The 25,107-nt window shown below is 37.6% G+C and overlaps 4 protein-coding genes across 6 annotated transcripts; 2 read left to right on the top strand and 2 right to left on the bottom strand.

The window, feature by feature from the left end:
- The first annotated feature begins 2,144 nt into the window (after positions 1-2,144).
- Positions 2,145-4,659, top strand: MCD1 (multiple chloroplast division site 1). Its single transcript, XM_086646827.1, has 5 exons — positions 2,145-2,464; positions 2,564-2,836; positions 3,430-3,599; positions 3,768-4,155; positions 4,325-4,659. Exons 1-5 carry the CDS (start codon positions 2,408-2,410, stop codon positions 4,496-4,498), a joined length of 1,062 nt encoding a protein of 353 aa, XP_086502953.1. The 5' UTR covers positions 2,145-2,407; the 3' UTR covers positions 4,499-4,659.
- A 28-nt stretch (positions 4,660-4,687) lies between these two features.
- LOC147533906 (monosaccharide-sensing protein 2-like) lies at positions 4,688-8,107 on the bottom strand. Its single transcript, XM_086646825.1, has 5 exons — positions 7,344-8,107; positions 6,668-7,234; positions 5,670-6,580; positions 5,387-5,574; positions 4,688-5,306 (listed from the first exon to the last, which is right to left on the bottom strand). Exons 1-5 carry the CDS (start codon positions 7,420-7,422, stop codon positions 4,865-4,867), a joined length of 2,187 nt encoding a protein of 728 aa, XP_086502951.1. The 5' UTR covers positions 7,423-8,107; the 3' UTR covers positions 4,688-4,864.
- A 1,147-nt stretch (positions 8,108-9,254) lies between these two features.
- Positions 9,255-13,170, top strand: LOC147533905 (calcium-dependent protein kinase 26-like). Its single transcript, XM_086646826.1, has 7 exons — positions 9,255-10,762; positions 11,029-11,172; positions 11,278-11,430; positions 11,698-11,813; positions 11,972-12,139; positions 12,285-12,509; positions 12,598-13,170. The coding sequence occupies exons 1-7, from the start codon at positions 9,982-9,984 to the stop codon at positions 12,748-12,750; spliced, it is 1,740 nt and encodes a 579-aa protein (XP_086502952.1). The 5' UTR covers positions 9,255-9,981; the 3' UTR covers positions 12,751-13,170.
- A 358-nt stretch (positions 13,171-13,528) lies between these two features.
- Positions 13,529-24,410, bottom strand: LOC147533904 (uncharacterized). Of its 3 annotated transcripts, none has more exons than XM_086650445.1 (5): positions 23,948-24,410; positions 15,582-15,848; positions 14,455-15,368; positions 14,181-14,371; positions 13,529-13,854 (listed from the first exon to the last, which is right to left on the bottom strand). In XM_086650445.1, the coding sequence occupies exons 3-4, from the start codon at positions 15,268-15,270 to the stop codon at positions 14,222-14,224; spliced, it is 966 nt and encodes a 321-aa protein (XP_086506571.1). In that variant the 5' UTR covers positions 15,271-15,368; positions 15,582-15,848; positions 23,948-24,410; the 3' UTR covers positions 13,529-13,854; positions 14,181-14,221. The 3 variants fall into 3 exon arrangements, with proteins under 3 accessions (XP_086506571.1, XP_086506570.1, XP_086506572.1); XM_086650444.1 differs by having other exon boundaries at positions 14,185-14,371; XM_086650446.1 differs by having other exon boundaries at positions 14,209-14,371.
- Between the last annotated feature and the right edge of the window lie 697 nt (positions 24,411-25,107).

Raw genomic sequence — 25,107 nt, 5'->3', positions numbered from 1 at the left:
CGAAGGGAAACCCCCTTCGCCGGAGTTTTTAGAGAGAGAGAGAAATGAGAGGAATTTTTTTTTTTTTTTTTTTTGGAGGTCGCCGGCCGGAAAATTTTCTGGCCGGCGACCTTAATCGGGGAAGATGAAGGTGAGTTGGAAGAGAGAGAGGTGAGTTGGAAGAGAGAGAGGTGAGTTGGAAAGATAGAGAGGTGAATTGGAGAGAGAGATGGGTGAGTTGTAGAGAGAGATGAGGTGGAGAGAGAGAGGGGGGTGAGGTGGAAATAATGTTTTTTAAATATTTTAAATTTAAAATTAAGAAGGGTAGTAATGACATTTACTTGAAAATAGGGGGTCATATTTGAATTTACGAAAAAAAGGGGGCCATAAAGGAAGCTGGTCACAAAGTAGGGGGCCATATAGGAATTAACTCTAAATATTACTATAAAACTGTTTATATCTTAAGTATATAAATTTTCAACTTCTTCTTTGTTAAAATTTCAACTACTTCTTTGTAAGATTTCTAAATTACAATTAAGAAAAGATTCACAATTTGTTGGGTGCTTTTAAGTCATATGGAAGAAAAAATCAACTACCTCTTAGATTGCCTCTAATTTAAGATTTCTACATTGAAAATAAGAAAAGATTCAAAATTTATTGTGTGTCTTTAGGTCATAGGGAAGAAAGATTTTTTGTAATATTTCAATAAGAAGTTGATTACATTAACTACAACAAATTCCCAAGTTGATTGACATGTCCAATTACAAGAAATCAAAAAATTGACTACACTAATTTTTTGAAAAACCCAATTTTTCATCAGAATGAGATTCAATTTAGGGTACCCATGACAATTAGGGGCAAAACTCTCAAGATGCTGGACTGGGATCCAACCTAAATTGGATTTAATGATTGTGGAACTTCTATGTCTCTAGATTTGTCATGATTATTGTACGAGGATCGATGTCAGAAGATATGATGGTGATAGAAATGGTCAACGGAGTGATTAAATTCTAAAAGGGAATTCGGGCTCTCCGAAATGACAAATGAATTTAGGCTCGTTAAATAACATTTGACTGTGTGGATTTTGGGTTTAAAGTTGTTTTTCAACTAAATTGTGTCGTCGTTCCAAACCAAAACCTTCAAGAACTGCTTTCGATGTTTTTTATAATTTTTTTTTGGCTGAAAAATTCTTTATAGTTAATTTAGAGGGTGTTCATTATATCCTTTCAAGTCCATGTCATATTCTTTCATAAAAAAAAAGTCCATGTCATATGACTTTTTTTTTTGGTTGAAAAATGTCATATGACTTAAAATCATGATGTATAATGTATGAAATCTTAAAAAAAAAGGGCCGGTAATTATAAGGCCCAAAATGGGGAAGTTAAAGAGAATCAGGCCCAATACTAAATAATAATGAGGAAAAAACCCAGTAGGTAAAAATACAATTTTACCCTCCAAAATGAAATTTTCCGTCCAAATCAACGTCAAAAACAATTTTGAACATTTCTGAACAATTCTTGGTTTGCTCTCGAAACTTTTGTAAATTTCTGAACAAATCTTAGTTTGTCTCAACAATTTGTAAATTTTTGAACAAATTCGTTTTTGCTTAGACATTGCTTTGCCAAAATGTTTCGCATTTTTCTCTTTTGCATTTTACATAGACAAACTAACACAAACATTTTGGCTACAACATTTTTCGATTTGTCTTGTGAAAAAATAAATGGTTTCCGCATTTTTTGTTTTGCTTTCGACATAAATATAAAGACTAAAGTATTTTTTTATTTGTCCTTTACAAAAATTAAAATGTTATACATATTATCCTTTGTATTTAACAGATCCGTTAACGAACAAATAATAGTTTGACTAATACTTTATATATGTTGTTAAGAACATAATTATACATGACGCCAATATTTTACAATAAGTCGGGACATTATTATAGATATTGTCAACATTTTATAACAACACAATGGTATATGTTGTCAACATATAAGGGTAAAAATGAAATTATGAAAAAATATGTTGTCTTGTTAACAACATAATTTGAAAAGTGTTCAAAAAATGGGTCTTTTTGACATTATTATTTTTGAGTGGGTTTTTTTCCTATTAGGGTCTAGATTTTTGGGTTTTTCACTCATTTTTTCTAAAAAAAAAAAAAAAAAAAGGTTAAGTGCTGTGGGTGTCCATTTGAAGGACTGCCGATAAGAAATCCAAAATCGGAGTGGCTAAAAGGGGCGCATTTCATTTGCGCGCCTGAAAAAGACGCTATCCAAACACATCCTCGTGTGATCCTATCTCAACTTCGCGGTACCAAAAGAAGCACTATCTAATTATGGTAAAACCCTAGCCCTAATTTCCTCCTACGCAGATGTCGATTCAAGATCAGGACTCAAACCCTAAGAAATATTAATGAGATTTTACAGTGTCAATGGCATCAATCTCTACCGTCCTGTCTCTACTCCAATTTCAATCCGTTTCATTACAGGTAAAAAAAAGCAGTTTTCTGTTTTCTCAGCATTGGATCGTAATTTCTTTCAATTTAATTTCTCCGGGAACAAATTTTCTCACGTATTATCATGGGTAGCCTGCAATTTATAATAGGGGGCGAATTTCTACGATTGGGAGCGAAATCAAGGTTAAATTTCAGTTGGGTTCACGGATTTTGAGCTGGAATCCTCGAAAGGTAGACAAGGATTATCCGGGGGTGAAAGTTTTGTGTAGTTTGGAAAGTAGTGATGACAAGCCAGTGAGAAATGAGGTTGATTTGGTGATTAAGGAGACTGTGGATTCAAGAAATCAGCAGCTTAGCAGCAAATTTCAGGGAACCATTAGAGCTGCTGCTCCCTATGTTCTAGAGGTATACCCTTTCATTTACTTATGATCTCAATTAAATTGTTAGAAAAATGAGATATTAGAACCAATTCAATCTTAAGAACTTCTAGTAATCTGGTTTAACTGATATCGGAAAGGACTTTAGATCACACTAGCCACTAGGGACTGTAATCTTAAGAAATGTGGTGAAAAGAGTGTTACTTCTTATGCTCTTAGCAATTTTAGCATTCAGATGTTATATGACGTTAAAGTGTCTTGAATTTGTTTTTTCGAAATTTTGGCGCAACCCGTTTACTTATGTTTGCCCTAGTTTTATGAAGGGTTGTTATCAATGTAAAGGGTGTATCCTATTTCCGGTTTTGGGGAGAGAGTTAGAGGCGGTTGAGTGCTAGGGTTTTAGTGAGTTACTAATACCAAACCCTTGAAAATCTCCATAATCTTGTTCTTCCTTCATAGTGAAAATCATCATGCCATTGTGGGCCGTGGAGTAGGTCTCACCAACCGAACCACGTAAAATCTCTTGTTTTTTATGTGATTGTTTACTTCCATTATTATTTTTTCCTTGGTTTGCTTGTTCTTCGTCATAACATATGAATACCTATGTTTGCTTTGCCTTAGATAAAACGGCAGGTTCGGGCAAATTTTGCAACTTTATTATGTATTGCGATTGCTGTTCTGGTAATTGCTGTAAGAGAATACGTAGCTGGGAAGTCAAGGTACAACAACCACCATGGTTCTGTTGCTGATCTTGTCAAACGAGGCCAGTTGAGATCTGATAGAAGAGGCATGTATGTTTTCCATCCTTTTTTCATCTCTTCTTCCTTCCTACTAATTCGTCTTGATTGATTCCTGAGAAGATTTTCAAAGTCCAATAGCATTCACCTGTAAATGAACATATTAATGGAAGTACAGTTTTGACGTCTTCCTTAGTTTATATATTTTATTTGAATGAACAGCTCCTCACCTCTCAAGTACGATGATCCTTTCAACAATCCATTAGTGAAGGTAAGTAAAAGCAGTTCAACCGTAGAAATGTGTGGGAAGGTTTATCGCCTTGCTCCAGTGACTTTGACTGAAGAGGAGCAGTCAAGCCATCAGAAAAGAAGGTCAAGAGCATACCAGTGGAAAAGACCAACCATGTTTATCAAGGAAGGGGATTCTATCCCCCCGGATGTTGACCCTGATACAGTCAGGTGGATCCCGGCTAACCATCCTTTTGCTACTACGGTCAACGACATAGATGAGGATTTGGCGCAAAATAATGTTTTCCAAAAGCATGGCGTTCCGTTTCGCATTAAAGCTGAACATGAAGCATTACAAAAAAAACTTGAATCTCTACAGAGTGTAAGTACTACTCAAAAACCTCTTTCACTCTATCAGCATATCTAGATGTGTGATCTCTATCAGTATATCGTGTAAACCATTATTGAACATTAGTACCTTTTGAAAACAAAACTGAAGACATATTGAGTTTTAACCATTGTTTTGTGTTTTATGTGCTGTGCTTTTTCAGGAGCAAAAACTAAATAAAATGGTGATTGATCCAAGCACCGCACGAGATTTTGAGCGGCCTTTCATGTCACCGTCATCTGTAGAACGACAGAAACCCGCTGCCAGTCAAGGAGGTGATTCTGCTACTTCAAACGAAACGGATGCAGCATCTGATCAGGAAGTGAAGAAGCCTTGACATCATCTTGTCCAATGCCCCCTTTGCTGGTCGATCTTATGTATAAGTTGAAACGAAAAACTTCAGTCTTTTTTCAAGGATAATTGTAGGGAATATAATTGAGAAGGGAAATGTAAAAGAGAAGGATTTGTGAATATAAATTTCAGTCTTGTTTTGGTGAATTGTAGTTCGTGTTCTTTTGCACAAGAATAAGAATAAGGGCTTTATATTTGATATGAGAAATTGTACAAGAAGAGTATAAAAACAAAAAACCACGAGGCGAAAACACCTCGCCGACAAAGCTCACCACCATTAGGTTAAATATTTAAATAAAATCCCATCCCCAGAACACTCATCGTAAAAGAGCAGAAGCGGCTTCCCCCAGTGTCAGTCATCCTTGGCTGCTTGCTGTTTGGCACCAACAGAGAAGAAATCACTTATAACTTCAAGGGGCATACCCTTTGTCTCAGGTACCTTCAAGAAAACAAATACCCATGATATTATGCAAACAACAGCATATATACCAAAAACACCAGTAAGTCCTACTGAATTCAGCATGAGGGGGAGCGAGTAAGTGACGATGATGTCTCCTGTCCAAAATACAAGTGCACAAATGGCAATGCACATACCACGCACCCGAGTTGGGAAAATCTCAGAGCAGAGTATGTTTGGGATGGGTCCAAATCCCATTACGAATACACAAAAGTAAACCACAACACTGACTGTTGATATCGCTGCGTGTACCACTTTGCTCATCTCCACCATGTTAGCTGTTACTAGAGCTACAAGAGCAACTATCAGCACCGGGATTGTCGTAAGCAACAACCTCCTGCGATGAGAGAGAATGTGTAAGCAAATGGGAGCTGAAAGTTACAACCGAAAAGAACAAAGAGAAAGAAAAAAATGTACCTTCTGCCAGATACATCCATGAGCCTCATGGCGACAGCAATGCAAGGAAGCATTAACAAGGTTGTCAAGCCACTTATAAGGAGCGATGCGGAATCAGAACCAATTCCCATGTTGGAAAGAAGAACTGCAACACCTGCCTGCTCAAGAATCTGAGGTGTGTAGTAAAGTATCCCGTTTATACCAGAAAACTGCACAAACAAGTCACGATGAAGCACGTCAGATATCAAAAACCAATCGGATAATACGACCTTCCGACTTGGAAACAACAAGAATAATTTCTTACTTGCTGAAGGATTTGAATCCCTATTCCAACTATCAATGCATGCTTGACGCCTGGTTCAAAAAGATCGGTCCACTTTGGGCCTTTTCGAGCTGATTCTGATGGATGAACCATATCAAGCCCTAACGATAATGTTTGATGCTGTTCAATATGGTCCTTTGTATATAGAGCAGACTGACTCACCAAAGCGGCAGCTTGAATGAACTCATGAGGAAAATCAGACCCAGGTAGAGAAACATGTGAAGCGCCGCGAGAATCAGGTGCTTGCTCCTTGTGCAAATAAATCCTCTTCAATTCCTCTTCTATCTTTCCATCTTCTCCTTCCTTCTCAGACCATTTCCATGCCAGTTGCCAACCACCACCAATGCCCGTACTGCTTACTTGTTCTCGCTCATCTCCTTGTGTTACAATGGTGTTGTTTCTCGTGCTCAATGGAACAGTCTCATTTTCCATTGTTGTTGGCTGCCGGGAGATCAATGGGCTTTGCAAATCGTCATCGGAATCGGACCTATGAACATCAGATTCATAAATATCACCACCTCTCTGGCTCTCTTCATCCCACTCTTCATCTCTAACATCATCCTCTTCAACATTGAACAGGCTGCCATGGAGCATACTTTTGCTTCCTTGCTCCGGAAGATTCTCATGGATACTATCGAAAAGAGTGACCATATGATCCACAAGTGGGGCACCTGGCATGTCAATGCTCCCTTGGCGAGAAACCTGTCCGAAAATACTATGACCCGTGACAGGTTTTGCTATCCAGGAGAGGCCTTCTTCCGGTCCATATAGCTTGATTTGATCCTTAGAAACATCTTGGTCACTATTGATTCCGTAGGCTGGGCGAATAATGTACTCCTCTATAGATGTATCACCACCAAAACCAAGTCCTTCAACCAACAAAGCCAACTCACCTGTACAATAAAAGTAATTCAAGTTATCTGCTAAGAAAAAATGCACTAAACTGATTTTTGACTAAGAAGTGGCATAGAGAAACAAACCTGACACGTCGTCTCTGCCGCGTAATCTCTGCAAAACCTGTTTAGCCTCGACCATTTTCCCTTTACTTACAAGCCACCTCGGCGATTCGGGCAGAAAGAAAACCGTTAGTGCAAAGTAAAAGAGAGATGGAATGGAAAGAACCCCAAGCATCAACCTCCAGCTCGGTGAAGCCGTCAAGGACATAGAGAAAACCATACAGTAGGACAAAAACATTCCACCAGAACCAGTGAATTGCGGAAGAGTATTTAATAATCCCCTTATTTCGGAAGGAGCAGTCTCGGAAATATAGACAGGAACAAGAGTAACAACGAGACCAATTCCAAATCCATCGAGAAGTCTTGCCAAGAGGAGGACATAAACATTAGGAGCCCATAACATTACAAGTCCACTAATGAAATAGAGGAGCGACGAGAGAATGAGCATTGGACGTCGACCGACCCGATCTGATATGGGTCCAGAGCATGTCGTAATAACCGTGGCTCCAATTAATGACATTGCTACAATCAAACCCTCAATAGTGGGTTGACTTTCAAGATTAAATTCCTTCTTTATGTAAAGAACAGAACCTGAAGAAAACCAGGAGATATGAGTGGCATGAATGGTTATCTTTCATTTCACTACAAAGACAAGAGTCGAAAATCAGCAAGAAAAAAGTAGTATAAGAAAAGGCATTACCTGCAATAGTGGCATTGTCCCATCCTTGCAACATGTTCCCAATGGAAGCAGCAATAGCTACAAACACAGCACCCTTCATATTGAAACCACAGACAGCAATATCAGGACAAATGGAATGAATGTGAAGATGGGGGGAGAGATGAACCCATTTTTATCAAGGCCAGAATAAAGAGAGAGAAAGCATATACTTGACCCAATCAAAAGGAATGGAGAAATCATTCATGCTGACTCAAGATTTGATCATCATCACTCACATTTATCTTATCTTCAACAACAATGGGTATCACGTCCTTTTCTTATATATGATCCAAACTAACAATGTCTTGTTAAATAAATGAAGATCTATTGACTCAAGATTACATATAATCTCATTATTCTGATTTTTCAGTTAGTGAAGTAAATGACATTAAAGAAAAGAATTGTCAACATTCTTTAACAAATAAAAGGAGAGGAGAAAGCAAGATCCAGCTGATACTAGCAGCAGGAGCAGCGTGCATGCTTACCACTCCTCCTATATTCTTTGACCTCTTCAATAGTGGATACCCACTAATGTTCATAAACCTAGCTTGTGGCCTGTGGGAGACTATTAGATTTTGTCGAAAACATTTTGTTAAGAAGAATATACAAAATGAAAAGGACGCGGCTTTTGGTGCTTTCCTTGCATAAAAGATCCCTTATACTATTCGACATTGTCTAAGTAGCTTCTACTTATATTCGAGTAATGATGATAATTACCTCATCCATATTAGACTTCCATCCTATCCTGTATATATATATATAATATAATGAAAAGTTGATTATGCTTCTACTTATTCTAAACTATATCTAGTAGACAAGAAAAAAAAAAGTAGACAAGAATTCAATAGTATTTGGTATATGTGACTAGACAGCAAAGATATGTGTCATGACATTGTCAGAGTCAAATTGGCATTATCCCGGTCTTGTAAGAGTTTGAATGGGCAGTTATCGAGTTTATCACATCTTTGATGTATCAATGTCAAATGTAATGACTACTGTTGATAGTAGTCACTTTCCAAAAAAAAAGTTGAGGAATAGAACTCGTGTATTCTATAAGTAAAAGATAAATAAGGAATGTTGCTTCCATGTGGGACATGTAATTAAGGAATGTGTTGGGCGAACAACGAAACCGAGATCGGTTTTATTAGACTGAAAACCACGTCACTGCGTCACTGCGAGACGGTAGAATAAACATTTTGTTCAATAATCTGCTCGGCTTGGTAACAGTTTATGTCATCAACATTTGGAGTTAACGACAACATCAATTGCTCCCTTTCTTCCACGAACATTCATTATCGCTTGATTGTCTTGTGTTCCCTTATACCGTCCGGATTTATATAAAGCCAACTTATAGTGAAGTTTGTACTTTATCTTCAAAGACTTCGTACTTAAAAAAAATTGGTGGAAAATCAGAGGCATAATGTAAAGACATAAAAGAAAAATTTATTTTAGGTAATTCATTTCGCCCCCTAGATACAACCTACTCACCAAGATGGTGATCAGAAGTTGACTACCTTCCCAAGATGACCCCTGGAATTTATATTCCTCACTCAACTATAGCTTCTAATTTTCTCTTCTTTTTTTTCGCCAATTTCTTTTACAACAACTTTCCTCATTACATTTCACTTCTTAAAAACTCATGAAATTGACTTGTCGCAGGGGAATGGTCAACCGGTCAAACGCTGCCGAGTAACTTTATCTTTCTTCTTCCCCTTCCCCTTCATTTCTCTCCTCCCACATATGTACTTCTGTCTCTCTCTTCCATACTTGTGCAAAGGAAAAGAGAAGAAGATAAAGAAAAAGACTTGTTCAAAATTGGTCAAATTGCTTCACTTGGGTTACTGCTCATTAGCAAAATTGTATAAAATAGAAATGTCCATGCCTTATGAACACGTACCGTGAAATTGTCTTAAAGATAATCGACTACTACGCTACAAGGGGCATAAAAATAACCCTAAATGTTATTAACATAAAATCGATAATCGATACATTTTCACTTGTAACATCTCTGGATTCAGGGACCTCCCAAATTTGATAGTGGACAAACTTTTTTAGTTGATGTTTATGAATTTGAAACTTTTGGTCATAACGTGGACAAGTTCATCCATTCCCTCTGATCCTCTCCTTTTCTTTTTTGTTCTTGGATCAGTATCTCATCTCTCCCTCTAATAAACTACCTTCTCCGACAAATCCTCTGGTCAATTTTTGCAAAAGCATGAATGTACCAACTTCTCTCTTTCTATATATCTGGATGGTGTATATTAAATCCAAAAGCCCTTACTATATATAAGCAATTCAGCCAATCTCATCACTACAACCAAGGAGAAGAATATGGGGTAATCATCTTTTCTTTTTTGCCCCATCACTCTCATGAAAGAAAGACCCTCTTTTTTACCATTTTAGATTTCACCACCACCATTCTCCCTCTCTTTATTCCCTTCTTCAATGCTTACAACAATTTTGTTTTTCTTTATTAATTAGATTAGATGATGATAATGATATCTGGTTTTAAAAAAAAAAAGTCTGGGTATTTTTTGTTTTGATGAATAAGGAGGGAGAAAGTCTGGGTATTAGATAAAGATTGTTATAGAGTATAGAATTAATCAATCCCCATTGTTTCATGGGCAATTCATGCCGTGGGTCTTTCGGAAGAAAACATTTTCAGGGCTATAATGAGCCCCAAGATTTAACCTGGCATACTTGTGATCATCATACTAATAACAATTCTGATAACTCCTCCCCACCACCAAATACCCATCATCATATAATTGCACAGTTTATCTCTAGGGAAACAACCCCTACTTCTTCTAAGAGAGATACTCATTTTAGCAGCCCTACCAAAAAAAACACCACCAACATGAGGAAAGGAGGTGGTTCTGTAGACAATGAGGATTGTTATGTATTAGGCCGAAAAACTCCCAATATTCGTACTCATTACGGATTTGGTCGTAAATTAGGACAAGGCCAATTCGGCACTACTTATTTGGTCACAGAACATACCACCCGTAACGAGTACGCTTGTAAATCGATAGCTAAGAGGAAATTGGTTTCAAAAGAGGATTTGGATGATATTAGGAGGGAGATTCAGATAATGCACCATCTTTCTGGTCACAGTAATATTGTGGCGATTAAAGGCGCTTATGAAGATTCGTTATATGTTCACATAGTGATGGAGTTGTGTAGTGGGGGTGAATTGTTTGATAGAATCATTAAGAGGGGTCATTACAGTGAGAGGAAAGCAGCTGAGTTGACTAGAATTATTGTTGGGGTTGTTGAGTCGTGTCATTCTCTTGGCGTTATGCACAGAGATTTGAAACCAGAGAATTTCTTGCTCCTTAATCAGGATGATGATTTCTCTCTCAAAGCCATTGATTTTGGACTTTCTGTTTTCTTCAAACCAGGTATTAAACAATAATTAATATCTTTTTACCGTTTCCTGCTTATCCCTTTCCTTCGGCTAGATGAATGTTTAGGAGTCAAAAAGATTAGGATTTAGTGTTCAAAATTGTATCGAAAAGCGATTCGAGGATGTCATAGGTAGTAGTAGTATATGTTTCTTTAGGGTGAGATCTCACATAAATAAATCTGAATCAAGACTACTTTAGGGAATAGTGAATCGTGACCTGTAACGGTGACGTAACTTGTATTTGAAACTCGATAATTCCAGGTCAGATATTCAGCGATGTGGTAGGGAGCCCGTATTATGTTGCTCCCGAGGTACTCTGTAAGCATTATGGCCCAGAAGCAGATGTGTGGACGGCTGGGGTCATATTGTATATATTGTTGAGTGGTGTGCCACCTTTTTGGGCAGGTATGTGTAAACCTTTTATATCCATATTTATCTTTTCTTACCGATTACAGGAAAGGGATGCTTGGTTTGGGTTCTAAAAGTTTACTTGTTCGTCGAATTCTTCAGAAACACAGCAAGGAATATTTGATGCGGTGCTGAAGGGAGTGATTGACTTTGATTCTGACCCATGGCCTGTAATCTCAGACAGTGCCAAGGATCTTATCCAGAAGATGCTCTGTTCTCAGCCTCAAGATCGCTTGACTGCTCATGAAGTGCTATGTATGTTACCTATTTGGCATGCTATATCTATTCAAACACGTCAATGTTGGTTATTAGTGCAAATTAACAACTGTCAGACTTCTCAATATTTTTGTTTGTGTGTGACCTTAGTTATTAGAATATTCGTAGTTGATATATCATCCTCATATTCCTTCGTGAAGCCCAAGTAGGAAGGATGACACTTCTTCTATTTAATATAGTTTTTTTTCGCGAAGTTCTATTACCATCAATTGATATTTTCCTTTTTTCCTTCAATGTCAATCTCAGGCCATCCTTGGATTTGTGAAAATGGAGTTGCTCCTGACCGTGCATTGGATCCAGCAGTGCTTTCTCGTCTTAAACAATTCTCGGCTATGAATAAGTTGAAGAAGATGGCTTTACGGGTGAGTTTAATGGTTTCTGCCTTAATTGTTTTATGGAATCAACGAGTTCCTTTCTTTGTTTATATAGCTTCTTTTTAGTATATTTTTCTTGGTATATTCTTTGTTATGGTCAGAATTTGGGGATTCATGTGAAGAATCTATGTGTATGTCTATTACAGGTAATAGCTGAAAGTTTGTCTGAGGAGGAGATTGCTGGTCTAAAAGAGATGTTTAAGGCAATGGATACTGACAACAGTGGTGCCATCACATTCGATGAACTTAAAGCTGGTTTGAGAAGATACGGCTCCACCTTGAAGGAGTCTGAGATCCGTGATCTTATGGATGCTGTAAGATATGCATATATTTCTTCCAATTAATACAAATTTAAGACCCAGATGTTGTTTTTATCTTTACGTATCGATTATTTTATAAATTTATTCCATTTTTTGGTACATACCTTCAGAAAATGAACTAGTTATTTGTGTCTTTTAGGCGGATGTGGACAATAGTGGGACCATCGACTACGGTGAATTTATCGCAGCAACGGTTCATCTTAACAAGCTAGAAAGGGAAGAACATTTAGTAGCTGCGTTCTCATACTTCGACAAAGATGGTAGTGGTTATATTACCATTGACGAACTCCAACATGCCTGCATAGAACATAACATGACAGATGTTGTTCTTGATGATATTATCAAAGAAGTCGATCAAGATAATGTAAGTTTGGGAGCCTTTCCTAAAGTTGGTTTTTCAGTTTGATTTAAGCTAATTTTCGGTTTTGTTGTGATGGGTGGTTCCGATACAGGATGGAAGGATAGACTATGGTGAGTTTGTGGCAATGATGACGAAAGGGAGTGGAGGAGGAGCATTAGGGAGGCGAACCATGCGTAATAGTATGAAATTGACCACCAGCAGCAGCAGAAGAGATTCACCTCGAGCAGCTGGAGGAGGTCGCTAAACCTTGATTGTTTCTGTACAACAAGTTGAGATTCAGATAAGTTGTTGGTGGTGAACGATTGAGTCCTGTAGCAATTCTCTTATTGGAACCTAATATCTGTACAGACAAACTTCGACTAACTGTTCGTATAACAGCAACTTAGGCGGAAATCATATGCCCCCAGGGATGGATTTTCATCAACCACTTTTAGCTGATACCCACCACCCATGCCTATTTGTTGCTGAAATGGGTGTTGATTTAGTACATTTTTTCAATATGTGAAGAAGCTCTTTGTTTTGCTCATTGTTGAGAACTTGCTCTCACTAGGGCGATAGAATATTCATTTGTATTTTACGAATTTCATGTTCTATGTATCATTACTTCATAATATTGTCCAGTATGAGTTGTCAAATGTTTATAATAGATCACCCACTTCCAAAACCATGTTCTTTTTTTTTTTTATAGTGAAACTGATCAATTACCATTGTGATAGTCTGCCCAACCGCCAAGCGCTGTCCCGGCAGAATTGAGACCGGAGACGTGTAGGATTTATGGAGAGTACTCTCACTTTCTCCTTCTAAATCCAGACCACATACCTAAGTCGGGATTCTATAGTACTTCGTCATAGAATCAATTCTGGTTTTGGACTCAATGTCCACCCAACCACATTCCGAACTCCTAATATTCATCTTGTAGCAAATTCCAATTCTCTCTCACACAATTTGTACTTGAAAATGAAATTCCTCAATATATTTGCCAAGAAAAAGAGAACTGAAAGTTCATTGAAGTAATGAAGAAATGGTAAAAACTGGTATAATCTATAATTCTATATATATTTAAGAGAGGAGAATCAAGTTCTTAAATGTACTAGTATAGAAGATAACAATCACCTACTTCCTGAAGTACAAAATTGACATTCCCTCATCCATATATTTCCTCTCATTTCTTTTTTCTGCCTGACGTGTGAACATGTCGTATCTTTCGAGTCCGAAAAACATTACAAAAGATGTGTAAAAGAACAAATCATGTGAACCAGAATCAAGTAAGGAACAGCGGTAAGTACATTATCTGTCGCCGAGCCCTTCGGATGTTGATATTGTTTGTCTCTGCACAAGCTGAATTCCTCTGCAAAAAAAGCTAACTAAATATAGTTAATGTGTTTGAAGTCAATAGAACCTGAAGGGCACCTAATACTTAGTAATGTTGGCCCAAATAATGGAGAAACTTGCGATTTTATCAAACTATTGTACAGAAGTACAGAACAACTCATGTTTCGGATGCTTTTTCTCAACAAGTCTTAAGAAAAACAGTATCCTGGGAAGTGATGGATCCTTTTATAGTTAGGTTCTGTAAGAAACTTCATAAACAAGATTATATACCATATACGTATATAACGATTGAAGTAAAGAATTATACAGATGGAAATAAACAGAAAGGGAAAACTTACTTACATACTCTAAGCGATCCTTTTTTCCCTACCTGTGTATGGATTTCAAATAGCTTCGACACATTCTAAGCGATCAACCTTTCTCTTGTTAGACTTTGAAAAAAAGCAAAACTGTGCCCAATTCTTTTTTTGCCTAACTGGTTGTAACTTGATATCACGGTTAGCAACACTTTCAGCCATGTACTGAACAACAGCCTGAAAAGCCAGTAACTTCATTAGTTTTCAAAATAGGAAATATACTAAACTCAAATCTGCGTAAAAAGAAAGGGTATTTTTACTTGTGCACCCTTTTCAACAATGTATCTTGGCGGCACTTCTAGAGGATTTTGTCCCGCATGAAGAACTCGTAAACGTGATAGGATACCGAATGAGTCTGGAAGTACGCGAATCTGATTATTGCCGATATCCAACTCTTCCAACATCTCAAGATTCCCAATAGATCTTGGTAAGGATCTCAAATCAGCGAAATTGTTTCCTACATTGAGTTTTAATAGTGAAGTAGCAAAGCACAAACTCTCCGGCACAGATTCCAACTCATTGAAGCTAATGTCGAGCTCTTTTAGTTTCGACATAGATGCCATTGTAGTCGGCAGTTGTTTGATGTTATTGTACCTTATAGTCAAAATCTCTAACGACTCTATCCTTCCCACGGCTTCTGGAAGGGCTTTGAGCCTATTATAATCGGCTCGGAGCTCAACAAGTGAAGAACAATGACCAATAGTATGTGGTAATTCATCGATATCATTAGTTTCAACATTCAACTTCTTCAAGCTTACGAGATTCCCAATCGATTCAGGGAGTGATTGCATCCTGTTTGAGCTAAGATCAATCTCTTCAAGACGTGATAATTTACATAGAGTGGGAGGAACAGATGTTAACTGGTTCCCTCTTAAATCAAGAAAAACCAAACTGAAAAGATCTCCAATGGTATCAGGAAGTTGTATGATTCTATTCGAGTGCAAATCCAATCTGGTTAAAGAAGAAAGACCTCCAATTTTTGTGGGTAAGACAGTAAGTCGATTCTCAGACAAATCGAGAGTTATCAAACCTGATAACTTGCCGATTGAATCGGGTAACCATTCTATTTGATCCATTAATTTGTTTTGAAGGTCGATATCTTTCGCTCCTTTCTTCAATGAGACCTCAATTAAACTAGCAAGTTTTATCAGACTCAATTTCTCACCACCTTGACCTATTCCAACCAATTCAAACAGAACACAAGTGGAAACCAATTATGGTAAGATTTTCTAATTAATCTAACAATACTAATCAAGCAAGAAAAAAACAAAACGAAATTATTATAATACTAAACTAAGCTCAAATTTTTAGAATCTTTTGACTTAATCAGCAATTTTGAATCGAGTAAACCAATTAATATCATAATAGGGGATTGATTGAAACTGACCTGAAATTATAGCAGGTTTAAGAGAGGAATCAACAATTTGTGGAACAGGGGATCGAACCCCCAACCCTAACCCATCGGAGTAAGAAAGAATACCCTTCCCTTTCAAAGCATAACTATCGTCAAGATTAGAGAACCTTTGGGAAACCGACGAGGAAGAAGATGAAGAAGGCGAAAATCCGGTGGAAGTCGAGACACATTGTGATGCTCTTTGAAGAAAATCGTCGAATAGAGAATGAACAATTTCTAGGTCAAGAAGTTTTAATGCTTCTTGATGAGACATGGAAATGTCCCATCTGAGTCTCTTAATTTAGACGAGTTAGTCTCTCTAGAGCAGTTACTCTCACGAATTACTCTCTTTTATGTTCAGGTACCTTTTTACAGAGTTATGCGTGCAAAACGGATAAAGTCGGAAAGAATACAGACTAGGGGCATTTTGGTCATTTGTTGATTCTGACTTCTCGGTCAACATTAGTGTTCGAATGGAAAGTAGAGTCCAAGACGAGCCCGTAGGCGAAGACGGAAGTCGAATCGGAGTCCGGTTGAGGAAAATATTCAAGGTCAAAGTTTAAGTTAAAATCAAGTCATTAAAGGACATCCCGAAACACGTGGCGTGCATTCTATGGAGTGAGGGCTCTTTTCGGTCAGACACTATGGTACCTCTGGATCTTCCGGGGTGCATTATTCCTTACACCACGCTCTAAGGTGTGTCGTACTCCTGTCGCGTTTTCAACTACATCTAACGGCTGAGCTTAGCTTACAACACGTGGCTACATCGGAGGGAAGGATACAACTTACTAAACTGTCTCGCGAAGCACAGAATCGACCCTTCTCACCAGCCAAACCCGTACGTGATTCTCTCTTCCTCCCTTATCTTCTCAAACCAATATTCAAACTGAATTAGAGAGGGAAACCGAGAGATGGAGGAACATATTTGTTGAGAATCAAAACAGAGATAGACCCGGAAGAGGAGGAGATATATCAAAACAGAAAGGAGAGAGATCGGTTTTACCACGGTTTAAAGAAGAAAATTTAGAGAGAGAGAGATAGGAGGATAACAACCGAGAGGGTTGTTCGGATTCGATGGGAGGTTTTCGGCTGGTTCTATAAAAGAGAATAACAGAGAAGGGTACTGGGGATCTCTCGGCTGGGGGATCATCCTCCTCTCGAGCTCAACTACAAAGAGAAATCAGAGAGAGAGTGAGAAGGATCACCACGGTTGGGAAGTAAAGAAGAACAATAGAGAGAGAGAGAGAGAACCGAGAGCTACCTTAACTTTTGATTTTCGTTTTTTCTTTGTTTAACTCTGTTCTTAGTGAGAAAGAGAGAGAGATATTCAGAGAAAGAGAACCTTCCTGTTTCTTTTTCTTAGTGAGAGAGAGAGATAACAGAGAAAGAGAAAGAGATTGTAGAGAGAGAAAGAATCAGTTTATTTTAATCCAATCTGTTTTCCTTAATCTTTTATTGTTTTCTGTTTTCTTGGTGAGAGAGAGATAGAATACATAAGAAGAGAGAGATTACAGCAAGTGATAGTAAAGATTAGAGAGAGAAACAGAAAGAAAGAGAGTTGGAGAAGATGAGAAAATAATTTTCCCAGAAGGAATCCGTTTCCGGGAAGACGAGAAAATCGTTTTCCCAGAGGGTGCGTTTGGCAGATTTCCGGGAAAAACAGAAGGAAATCAATTCCTTAAGGGTCTGTTTGGTGGGAAAAGCGCAGAAAAGTAAGTTTCTTTCTTCTTTTTCTTCTATTACTTTAAATATTTATCGTTTTTAGCATGAGTAGCTAAGTCTTTTATATCTAGGGTTTTAGATGAAGTTATAATAATTATTCTAACGATAAATTTATTACAGTTTTTACTATTTTAACGATAATATCTTCCGGGTTTTTAGACCGTTCATGGACTGAAAACCTGAGTTATATAAAGAACTATCCAATTAGACCAAAATTAATTTGTCCTTAGAATTGTTAGGAAGGCGGATTCGAAAACCCTAGGTTCCCTTTTTCTGAATACCGACTTATTTCTTTGTTTATTTATTTTTTTGTTTTATTTTTATTAAACCTCCATTAAACCATTTTTAAATCTCAATAGTTTTAAGGTTAGATTTTAGTTTAACTTAGTCTCTGAGGAACGAACCGGTCTTACCGGACTTATTACTTGACGCCCGTATACTTGCGGGTGGAGACCTTTTAGGGTAACCTTTTAGGCCCATCAAGTTTTTGGCGCCGCTGCCGGGGACTTAGTTTAAATTTAATCTAATTTTATTTCTATTTTTTTTTGGTAAGTTTATATTTTTGGACACTTTTACTTGCTTTTCCGTTTTTGGTGTAGAAAAAACACTAAGGAGCAAAGGAGAAGGCGCAACAAGGAGAGGAGCTCAAGAAGAAGAATTTACATTTTTTGTTATTTTTATTTTTATTTTTATTTTTTTTTGGTGAGAGAGAGACTTTTTAGACTTTCTAGTTATATTTTTTATTTTTTTAGTTTTGACCCTAATTTAAAGGGCTAAATTGTAACCGAAAAAAAAAAACCAAAACGAAGTCTCGGAACACTCGCGGGTCATCTACAAAGGTCATCGCCCGTCTTGAACGGGAGGTAAATTTCTTAAACACCCACGAATCTCCTGTCAGTGGGTTTTTGGTGTGAATTCGTGTGCTTAATTGCTGTGACCGAACTGTTTAGTGTAATCATTCTAGTAAGGGCACTAACCCAGATACAAGATAAGAAACGGATTTCATCACCGTTCTCTTGCCCACATAGGTAACAACATTCACGAACCCAAACCTCACTTAAAAAGCTAAAATATTATTTAGACATCAACCCCTAAGGTATCGAGCTCATAAGACCCTTCAAAAACAACTCGGGAAATTGACTTTTATCTAGGCATTCTCAGAGGAAAGTTTGTAAATAATTCTTGTCAAAAAGGCCGCCTCGAGAAGAGGAAACGTTTGCCGAAGGAAGACGGCTATCACAACGTTCATCGTTGGTTGTCTTCCTGGAGAATTGTCTACCGACTACTCTGGTCGAGTAACCTTTATAAACAGTCAAAGTTCAAGTGTTGTGGAGAAGTAGGAGCTGTCTAGATTTGTAGGGTGAATCTGACAAACCTGTCTATTGTCTAGATTTTGTTTAGGTTGCTTGGTGGAGTCAGCCTGATTGTGTTTGCTTTCCTATAAGATCTTCGTAGGGCTTCCCCGGTTTTCGATTTAACAAAAAAAAAAAAAAAAAAAAAAAAAAAAAAAAAAAAAAAAAAAAAAAAAAAAAAAAAAATTGATGAGAAATGGATAGATCGTGGTCCCAACATAATGGCAGAAGGGACGAGAGTTCTTCAAATCTACCATGGTGGTATTTAGCAAATGGTCAGAATAGTGTTAGTCATCCTAGATACAATGTGCATAATGATGGTCCTAGGGATTATTATCAACCTCAAGAAGGTTATGAACCATATTATAGATATCCTGACAGATCATCTTACATGCATTATAGTAGAGAGTCTTATGCTCCAAATGTGTCCCAACCTCAATGGGAAAACATTGAAACTAATGACTCTTACATGCATTATAACGAAGAATTTTATGCTTCACACGTATCTCAACCTCAATGGGATAACGGTGAAACTATTGATCCTTCATCTCCAGCATCACCTTCGTTGGCCGAAGAAATGAGTATGTTAAAGAAGGTTCATGAAGAGTCAATGAGTGCGCTAAGGAGGATTAATGGAGAGTCTTATGCTCCACACGTGTCTCAACCTCAGTGGGATAACGGTGAAAAGGTTGACTCTCCATCTTTAGGATCATCTTCGTTGGCCGAAGAAATGAGTATGTTAAAGAAGGTTCATGAAGAGTCTATGAGTGCGCTAAGGAGGATTAATGGAGAATCTTCTGCTCCACACGTGTCTCAACCTCAGTGGGATAACGGTGAAACTATTGACTCTCCATCTTTAGGATCATCTTCGTTGGCCGAAACTGTTAGTGATCTTCAAAAGAGTACTTTCGAGTTTTGTCAGACTTTAGAAGAAAAGAATGACAATACCTATAGAACTCTAAAAGAAGTAACAACTAGTATTATAGAAGAAGATCACCATGAGAATGTAGAGTACGGTCCACAATATCCTGTGTACTATGATGACGAGGATACAATTTTAGAGGAGTATAGTTCTCCCGACAACATCGTTATTGAGACTAAAATCTCAAAAACGATGGAGCCCGATATTGAGATATCCTCTCATTGTATCGAACTTGAAATCCCTTCAGACCATAATGAAGAGTTCACTAGAGTTGAAGATGATTTGAAGTCGTTTGACTCAACTGAGGATGATGAATCATGGTTGACCAATTTGCTAAATGAGAGGATTGACTCGCCTGATTTAGGCGAAGATTTAGAATTCTTTAGGGACACAGATGATAACATGATAAAAGAAATTATAGAAGGACTATCTAACTCGACTTCTAGGGATTGTGAGTCTGATAGTAGGGTTTCTCCATTGAAGGAACCCGAAGTACCTGTTTTAGAGAACCCTAGTTTAAGTCCGGGTGTCATTGATAGTCCTCTAGATTGCTTTGTATTTTGTCCCTCAAAACCATGTGTAGATTTTGAAACTCTCACTCCCTCTGTCGATCATCCATATGAAGACCCACTCTATCCGGTCTGTACTCTCTCTAGTGCGGTGCCAAACTTAACGACCTTATTGTCATCTAAGTTTGGGGATTGCCCTTCTTTCTTGATAGTCTCACTTACACTATCACCAAGTTACAAAAATGTGAGACTATCGTTCACTGAAAACTTTGTGTTTTGGGTGGACCCGCTGATGTTTCGATTATTGGTTTACAGTTAGTCACATATCTGTAATCCAGTAGGTTAATTCTTTCTATTCGTTCGAGTCATCTGTTTCGTCTGGCTGAAGACGTTAAACTTAGCGCTTTCTGGGAGGCAACCCATGCAGAGGACGCTGAATCGGGTAATATTTCTCCCTTCACCCTGTTATTTTTGCATAGTCTTCAGAACATTGAGGACAATGTTCGGTTTAAGTTTGGGGATGGGGATTGAATTTTTAGTCCTTATTTCAAAAATTCAAAAGGGTTCAAAATTTTTATAGATTAAAAACGCGAGTCTAGTTGTTTTTTCTTGTTAATAGTTATAGAGTCTTGGTTGTACTATGCTTTTGCTAAGGGTTTTTCCACGAATTTTGAGTCTTGAAGTTGTCTGTGCACTAGCCATGTGAGTATTAGATAGGTGAAGAGTAGACTTTTCTAAGAGATCAACTTAATCGATCATTAGTGGAGACTTAACCCATGTGAGATTCTGAGCCTTTCTTTTTGTTTTGAGTGATCTCTTCTGAGCTAATTCTGAGTAGAATGAAGAGCTACTCAACCTCGCAGTATTCATTAGAACTCAGTTGATCTCTTGAGTTCAAATTTTACAACCACTAGGGATGTCATCAGGAATGCAAACCTTTTCTTGTAGTCTGAGAAACTTGAAAACAGTGTCAACTATAGGAAGATAGGAACTTCATCATTTAGAACCCTGAGAATAAGGCATGAAGCAAAGTGAATAGAATTTTACCCAAGGAAAGAATAATGTGAAGAAAGTATGTTATGTATCTTGAGTTTTATTACCAGAGTCAGTTGCAAAAAAAAAAAAAAAAAAAAAAAAAAAAAAAAAAAAAAAAAAAAAAATGAAAAAATGAAAAATGGAAGAAAAAAAAAAGTGTTTATCCCTTGAAGTAGTTCTTGAAGATTTGAAGACGTCGAGTTCTCAGGAGTTCTAGTCACATCATCATTAGTGTCTATCGACCTCTAGGAAGCATTGTTAGATAGTAGATCAGGTGAGAAGAGTTGGTTAGCTTCCCCATTCCATATTAGTGGTTGTTTCCTTCTTTGAGATCAGTCGTCCACAAAATTATTGTCCATCTTTTTCGCGTGTTGAGTTTTCCTTCATATTCATACCAACACATAGAGTGAACCATTCTTGAGTGACTTTGATTTTTGAGTGTATGACCGTGAGGCAGTAGTCGAGGCGAAATGTATCGAGATGGTAATCGAGGTCTTGTCTTTTCAGAACCGAAATGATACTCATATTGGCTGGTCACGTGCACTTCGAGTCTTGATTACTAGTGAAAAGATTTTTAGCATTTGTATGGTTCGATTGATTTAGATTTCATTTCTATTAACTTTCGAAAATCTACCGGATGAACATTTTTAGTACACATCATATTTAGACCCTTTTGCATCTTTGATCCTTGAATTTTGTGGGTATATTCACTGCAAACCCTCACGAGACAAAACTCGTCCTCTTGGGTAACCAAGAGGTTTAACGGCTTGTTGCACGGGCTAAGTGCAATCGTGGGTCCCTACGAAAGTGGTGAAATGGGTTTACTTTTATTTTTCTGTTTTGCTCGAGGACTAGCAAAATCTAAGTTTGGGGATGTTTGATGAGACATGGAAATGTCCCATCTGAGTCTCTTAATTTAGACGAGTTAGTCTCTCTAGAGCAGTTACTCTCACGAATTACTCTCTTTTATGTTCAGGTACCTTTTTACAGAGTTATGCGTGCAAAACGGATAAAGTCGGAAAGAATACAGACTAGGGGCATTTTGGTCATTTGTTGATTCTGACTTCTCGGTCAACATTAGTGTTCGAATGGAAAGTAGAGTCCAAGACGAGCCCGTAGGCGAAGACGGAAGTCGAATCGGAGTCCGGTTGAGGAAAATATTCAAGGTCAAAGTTTAAGTTAAAATCAAGTCATTAAAGGACATCCCGAAACACGTGGCGTGCATTCTATGGAGTGAGGGCTCTTTTCGGTCAGACACTATGGTACCTCTGGATCTTCCGGGGTGCATTATTCCTTACACCACGCTCTAAGGTGTGTCGTACTCCTGTCGCGTTTTCAACTACATCTAACGGCTGAGCTTAGCTTACAACACGTGGCTACATCGGAGGGAAGGATACAACTTACTAAACTGTCTCGCGAAGCACAGAATCGACCCTTCTCACCAGCCAAACCCGTACGTGATTCTCTCTTCCTCCCTTATCTTCTCAAACCAATATTCAAACTGAATTAGAGAGGGAAACCGAGAGATGGAGGAACATATTTGTTGAGAATCAAAACAGAGATAGACCCGGAAGAGGAGGAGATATATCAAAACAGAAAGGAGAGAGATCGGTTTTACCACGGTTTAAAGAAGAAAATTTAGAGAGAGAGAGATAGGAGGATAACAACCGAGAGGGTTGTTCGGATTCGATGGGAGGTTTTCGGCTGGTTCTATAAAAGAGAATAACAGAGAAGGGTACTGGGGATCTCTCGGCTGGGGGATCATCCTCCTCTCGAGCTCAACTACAAAGAGAAATCAGAGAGAGAGTGAGAAGGATCACCACGGTTGGGAAGTAAAGAAGAACAATAGAGAGAGAGAGAGAGAACCGAGAGCTACCTTAACTTTTGATTTTCGTTTTTTCTTTGTTTAACTCTGTTCTTAGTGAGAAAGAGAGAGAGATATTCAGAGAAAGAGAACCTTCCTGTTTCTTTTTCTTAGTGAGAGAGAGAGATAACAGAGAAAGAGAAAGAGATTGTAGAGAGAGAAAGAATCAGTTTATTTTAATCCAATCTGTTTTCCTTAATCTTTTATTGTTTTCTGTTTTCTTGGTGAGAGAGAGATAGAATACATAAGAAGAGAGAGATTACAGCAAGTGATAGTAAAGATTAGAGAGAGAAACAGAAAGAAAGAGAGTTGGAGAAGATGAGAAAATAATTTTCCCAGAAGGAATCCGTTTCCGGGAAGACGAGAAAATCGTTTTCCCAGAGGGTGCGTTTGGCAGATTTCCGGGAAAAACAGAAGGAAATCAATTCCTTAAGGGTCTGTTTGGTGGGAAAAGCGCAGAAAAGTAAGTTTCTTTCTTCTTTTTCTTCTATTACTTTAAATATTTATCGTTTTTAGCATGAGTAGCTAAGTCTTTTATATCTAGGGTTTTAGATGAAGTTATAATAATTATTCTAACGATAAATTTATTACAGTTTTTACTATTTTAACGATAATATCTTCCGGGTTTTTAGACCGTTCATGGACTGAAAACCTGAGTTATATAAAGAACTATCCAATTAGACCAAAATTAATTTGTCCTTAGAATTGTTAGGAAGGCGGATTCGAAAACCCTAGGTTCCCTTTTTCTGAATACCGACTTATTTCTTTGTTTATTTATTTTTTTGTTTTATTTTTATTAAACCTCCATTAAACCATTTTTAAATCTCAATAGTTTTAAGGTTAGATTTTAGTTTAACTTAGTCTCTGAGGAACGAACCGGTCTTACCGGACTTATTACTTGACGCCCGTATACTTGCGGGTGGAGACCTTTTAGGGTAACCTTTTAGGCCCATCACTTCTCTTTTCTCTTCTTTACTATGAAAAAACACTAAATTCTTCTGCATCTCTTGTAATACAAACAAAAGTTCATCAGGAACTTGAGAATTATTTTTCTGTTGTTTTATAGTAATTGCTTCAATTCGTGATTGTTCTTCCTTTTCAACATTCAAAATCAAATCTTTAGCTGCTTCTACCTCTTCTAAATCTGGTCTAACTGGTAAAGATCTGTGAATTCTCATGATCTCTTCAATTACTCCGTCGACACATTGTAAATTTGTACCCATCTTGTTGATTACAGATTATCTGAAAAGACGAGAAATCCCCAACCTAAACCTAATTGATTGAGTTTAATCCAATGAAAATGAGAAATTACATGAAACGAAACCGTTTGATTTCCATGGAAGTTTCTCCGGCGAAATTTAGAGGTTCAGAAAAGAAAATGGAGAAATGAAACACCTGCCAACCTGGGGGTGGCGAAAAAGAAAACGGAATACATCAGAGTCCCTCAGAGCCCGTGGGCTTCCGAAACCCAAACGCGGGCTCGACCCAATGAAATATAAGTGGATGGGAACTTTTACAAGCAAAACAAAGAAGGGATATTTTTAAAGACGCCCCCTTTAAGGGTTAAGGGCACCCAAGGCAATTTTGGGAAAGTTTTGTGAGTGAAGAAGGCACCTATAATACTTGTAGGGGTCGCATTTGAAACTTTTTTTTTTTTTTGTTGGACTTTTTTTTTTTTTCGCATTTGAAACTTCCCAACAAATGTTTACAACTGTCACAAACCGCTAGATGCACAATCAATAAAAGGAAAAGAATTGAAGGGGCACACACTACTTTTTTTTTTTTTTTGATGAAGGAGGCACACACTACTTTTTTTTTTTTTTTTGTTGAAGGCACACACTACTTGTACAACATTCATAAATGATTCATTTAGTTAAACATTCACATTGATCACATGTGAACCCATTTTTTCCTTCCACTTTGGTCTTTCTTTAAATTAACCGGTCTCAATTACATATTTTGATTCAATTGCAATGGTTTTCTTCCCCTGTCTCTTGCCAAACTTGTTCTTGCACCACTCTTCTAAAAATTTAGATTTCCAGTCAATTTTCATCTACTGCAGAAGAATTTTCTTTATGCGCCCAAAGAATCCACCTAAAATAAATACCAGAGTATC

Source organism: Eschscholzia californica, unplaced genomic scaffold (genome assembly GCF_041429995.1).
Source record: "Eschscholzia californica isolate CP2 unplaced genomic scaffold, dmEscCali1.0.p SCAF_6, whole genome shotgun sequence".
In the NCBI taxonomy this organism is placed as follows: Eukaryota; Viridiplantae; Streptophyta; class Magnoliopsida; order Ranunculales; family Papaveraceae; genus Eschscholzia; species Eschscholzia californica.
Note: the sequence above shows the minus strand (reverse complement) of the source record. Positions and strands in the feature narration are given on the sequence as shown.

What these genes read in the sequence shown, in the direction of transcription:
- MCD1 (XM_086646827.1), top strand. Translation starts at nt 2,408, where the DNA reads ATGGCATCAATCTCTACCGTCCTGTCTCTACTCCAATTTCAATCCGTT. An exon ending in CTGCTCCCTATGTTCTAGAG is followed by an intron (nt 2,837 to 3,429) that starts GTATACCCTTTC and finishes GCTTTGCCTTAG; the next exon opens with ATAAAACGGCAGGTTCGGGC. An exon ending in AACTTGAATCTCTACAGAGT is followed by an intron (nt 4,156 to 4,324) that starts GTAAGTACTACT and finishes GTGCTTTTTCAG; the next exon opens with GAGCAAAAACTAAATAAAAT.
- LOC147533905 (XM_086646826.1), top strand. Translation starts at nt 9,982, where the DNA reads ATGGGCAATTCATGCCGTGGGTCTTTCGGAAGAAAACATTTTCAGGGC. An exon ending in TGTGCCACCTTTTTGGGCAG is followed by an intron (nt 11,173 to 11,277) that starts GTATGTGTAAAC and finishes CGAATTCTTCAG; the next exon opens with AAACACAGCAAGGAATATTT. An exon ending in GACTGCTCATGAAGTGCTAT is followed by an intron (nt 11,431 to 11,697) that starts GTATGTTACCTA and finishes TGTCAATCTCAG; the next exon opens with GCCATCCTTGGATTTGTGAA.
- LOC147533904 (XM_086650445.1), bottom strand. Translation starts at nt 15,270, where the DNA reads ATGGATCAAATAGAATGGTTACCCGATTCAATCGGCAAGTTATCAGGT. An exon ending in TTGTTGAAAAGGGTGCACAA is followed by an intron (nt 14,372 to 14,454) that starts GTAAAAATACCC and finishes CTGGCTTTTCAG; the next exon opens with GCTGTTGTTCAGTACATGGC.
- LOC147533906 (XM_086646825.1), bottom strand. Translation starts at nt 7,422, where the DNA reads ATGAAGGGTGCTGTGTTTGTAGCTATTGCTGCTTCCATTGGGAACATG. An exon ending in CGGCAGAGACGACGTGTCAG is followed by an intron (nt 6,581 to 6,667) that starts GTTTGTTTCTCT and finishes TTTATTGTACAG; the next exon opens with GTGAGTTGGCTTTGTTGGTT. An exon ending in ATGGATGTATCTGGCAGAAG is followed by an intron (nt 5,307 to 5,386) that starts GTACATTTTTTT and finishes CTCTCATCGCAG; the next exon opens with GAGGTTGTTGCTTACGACAA.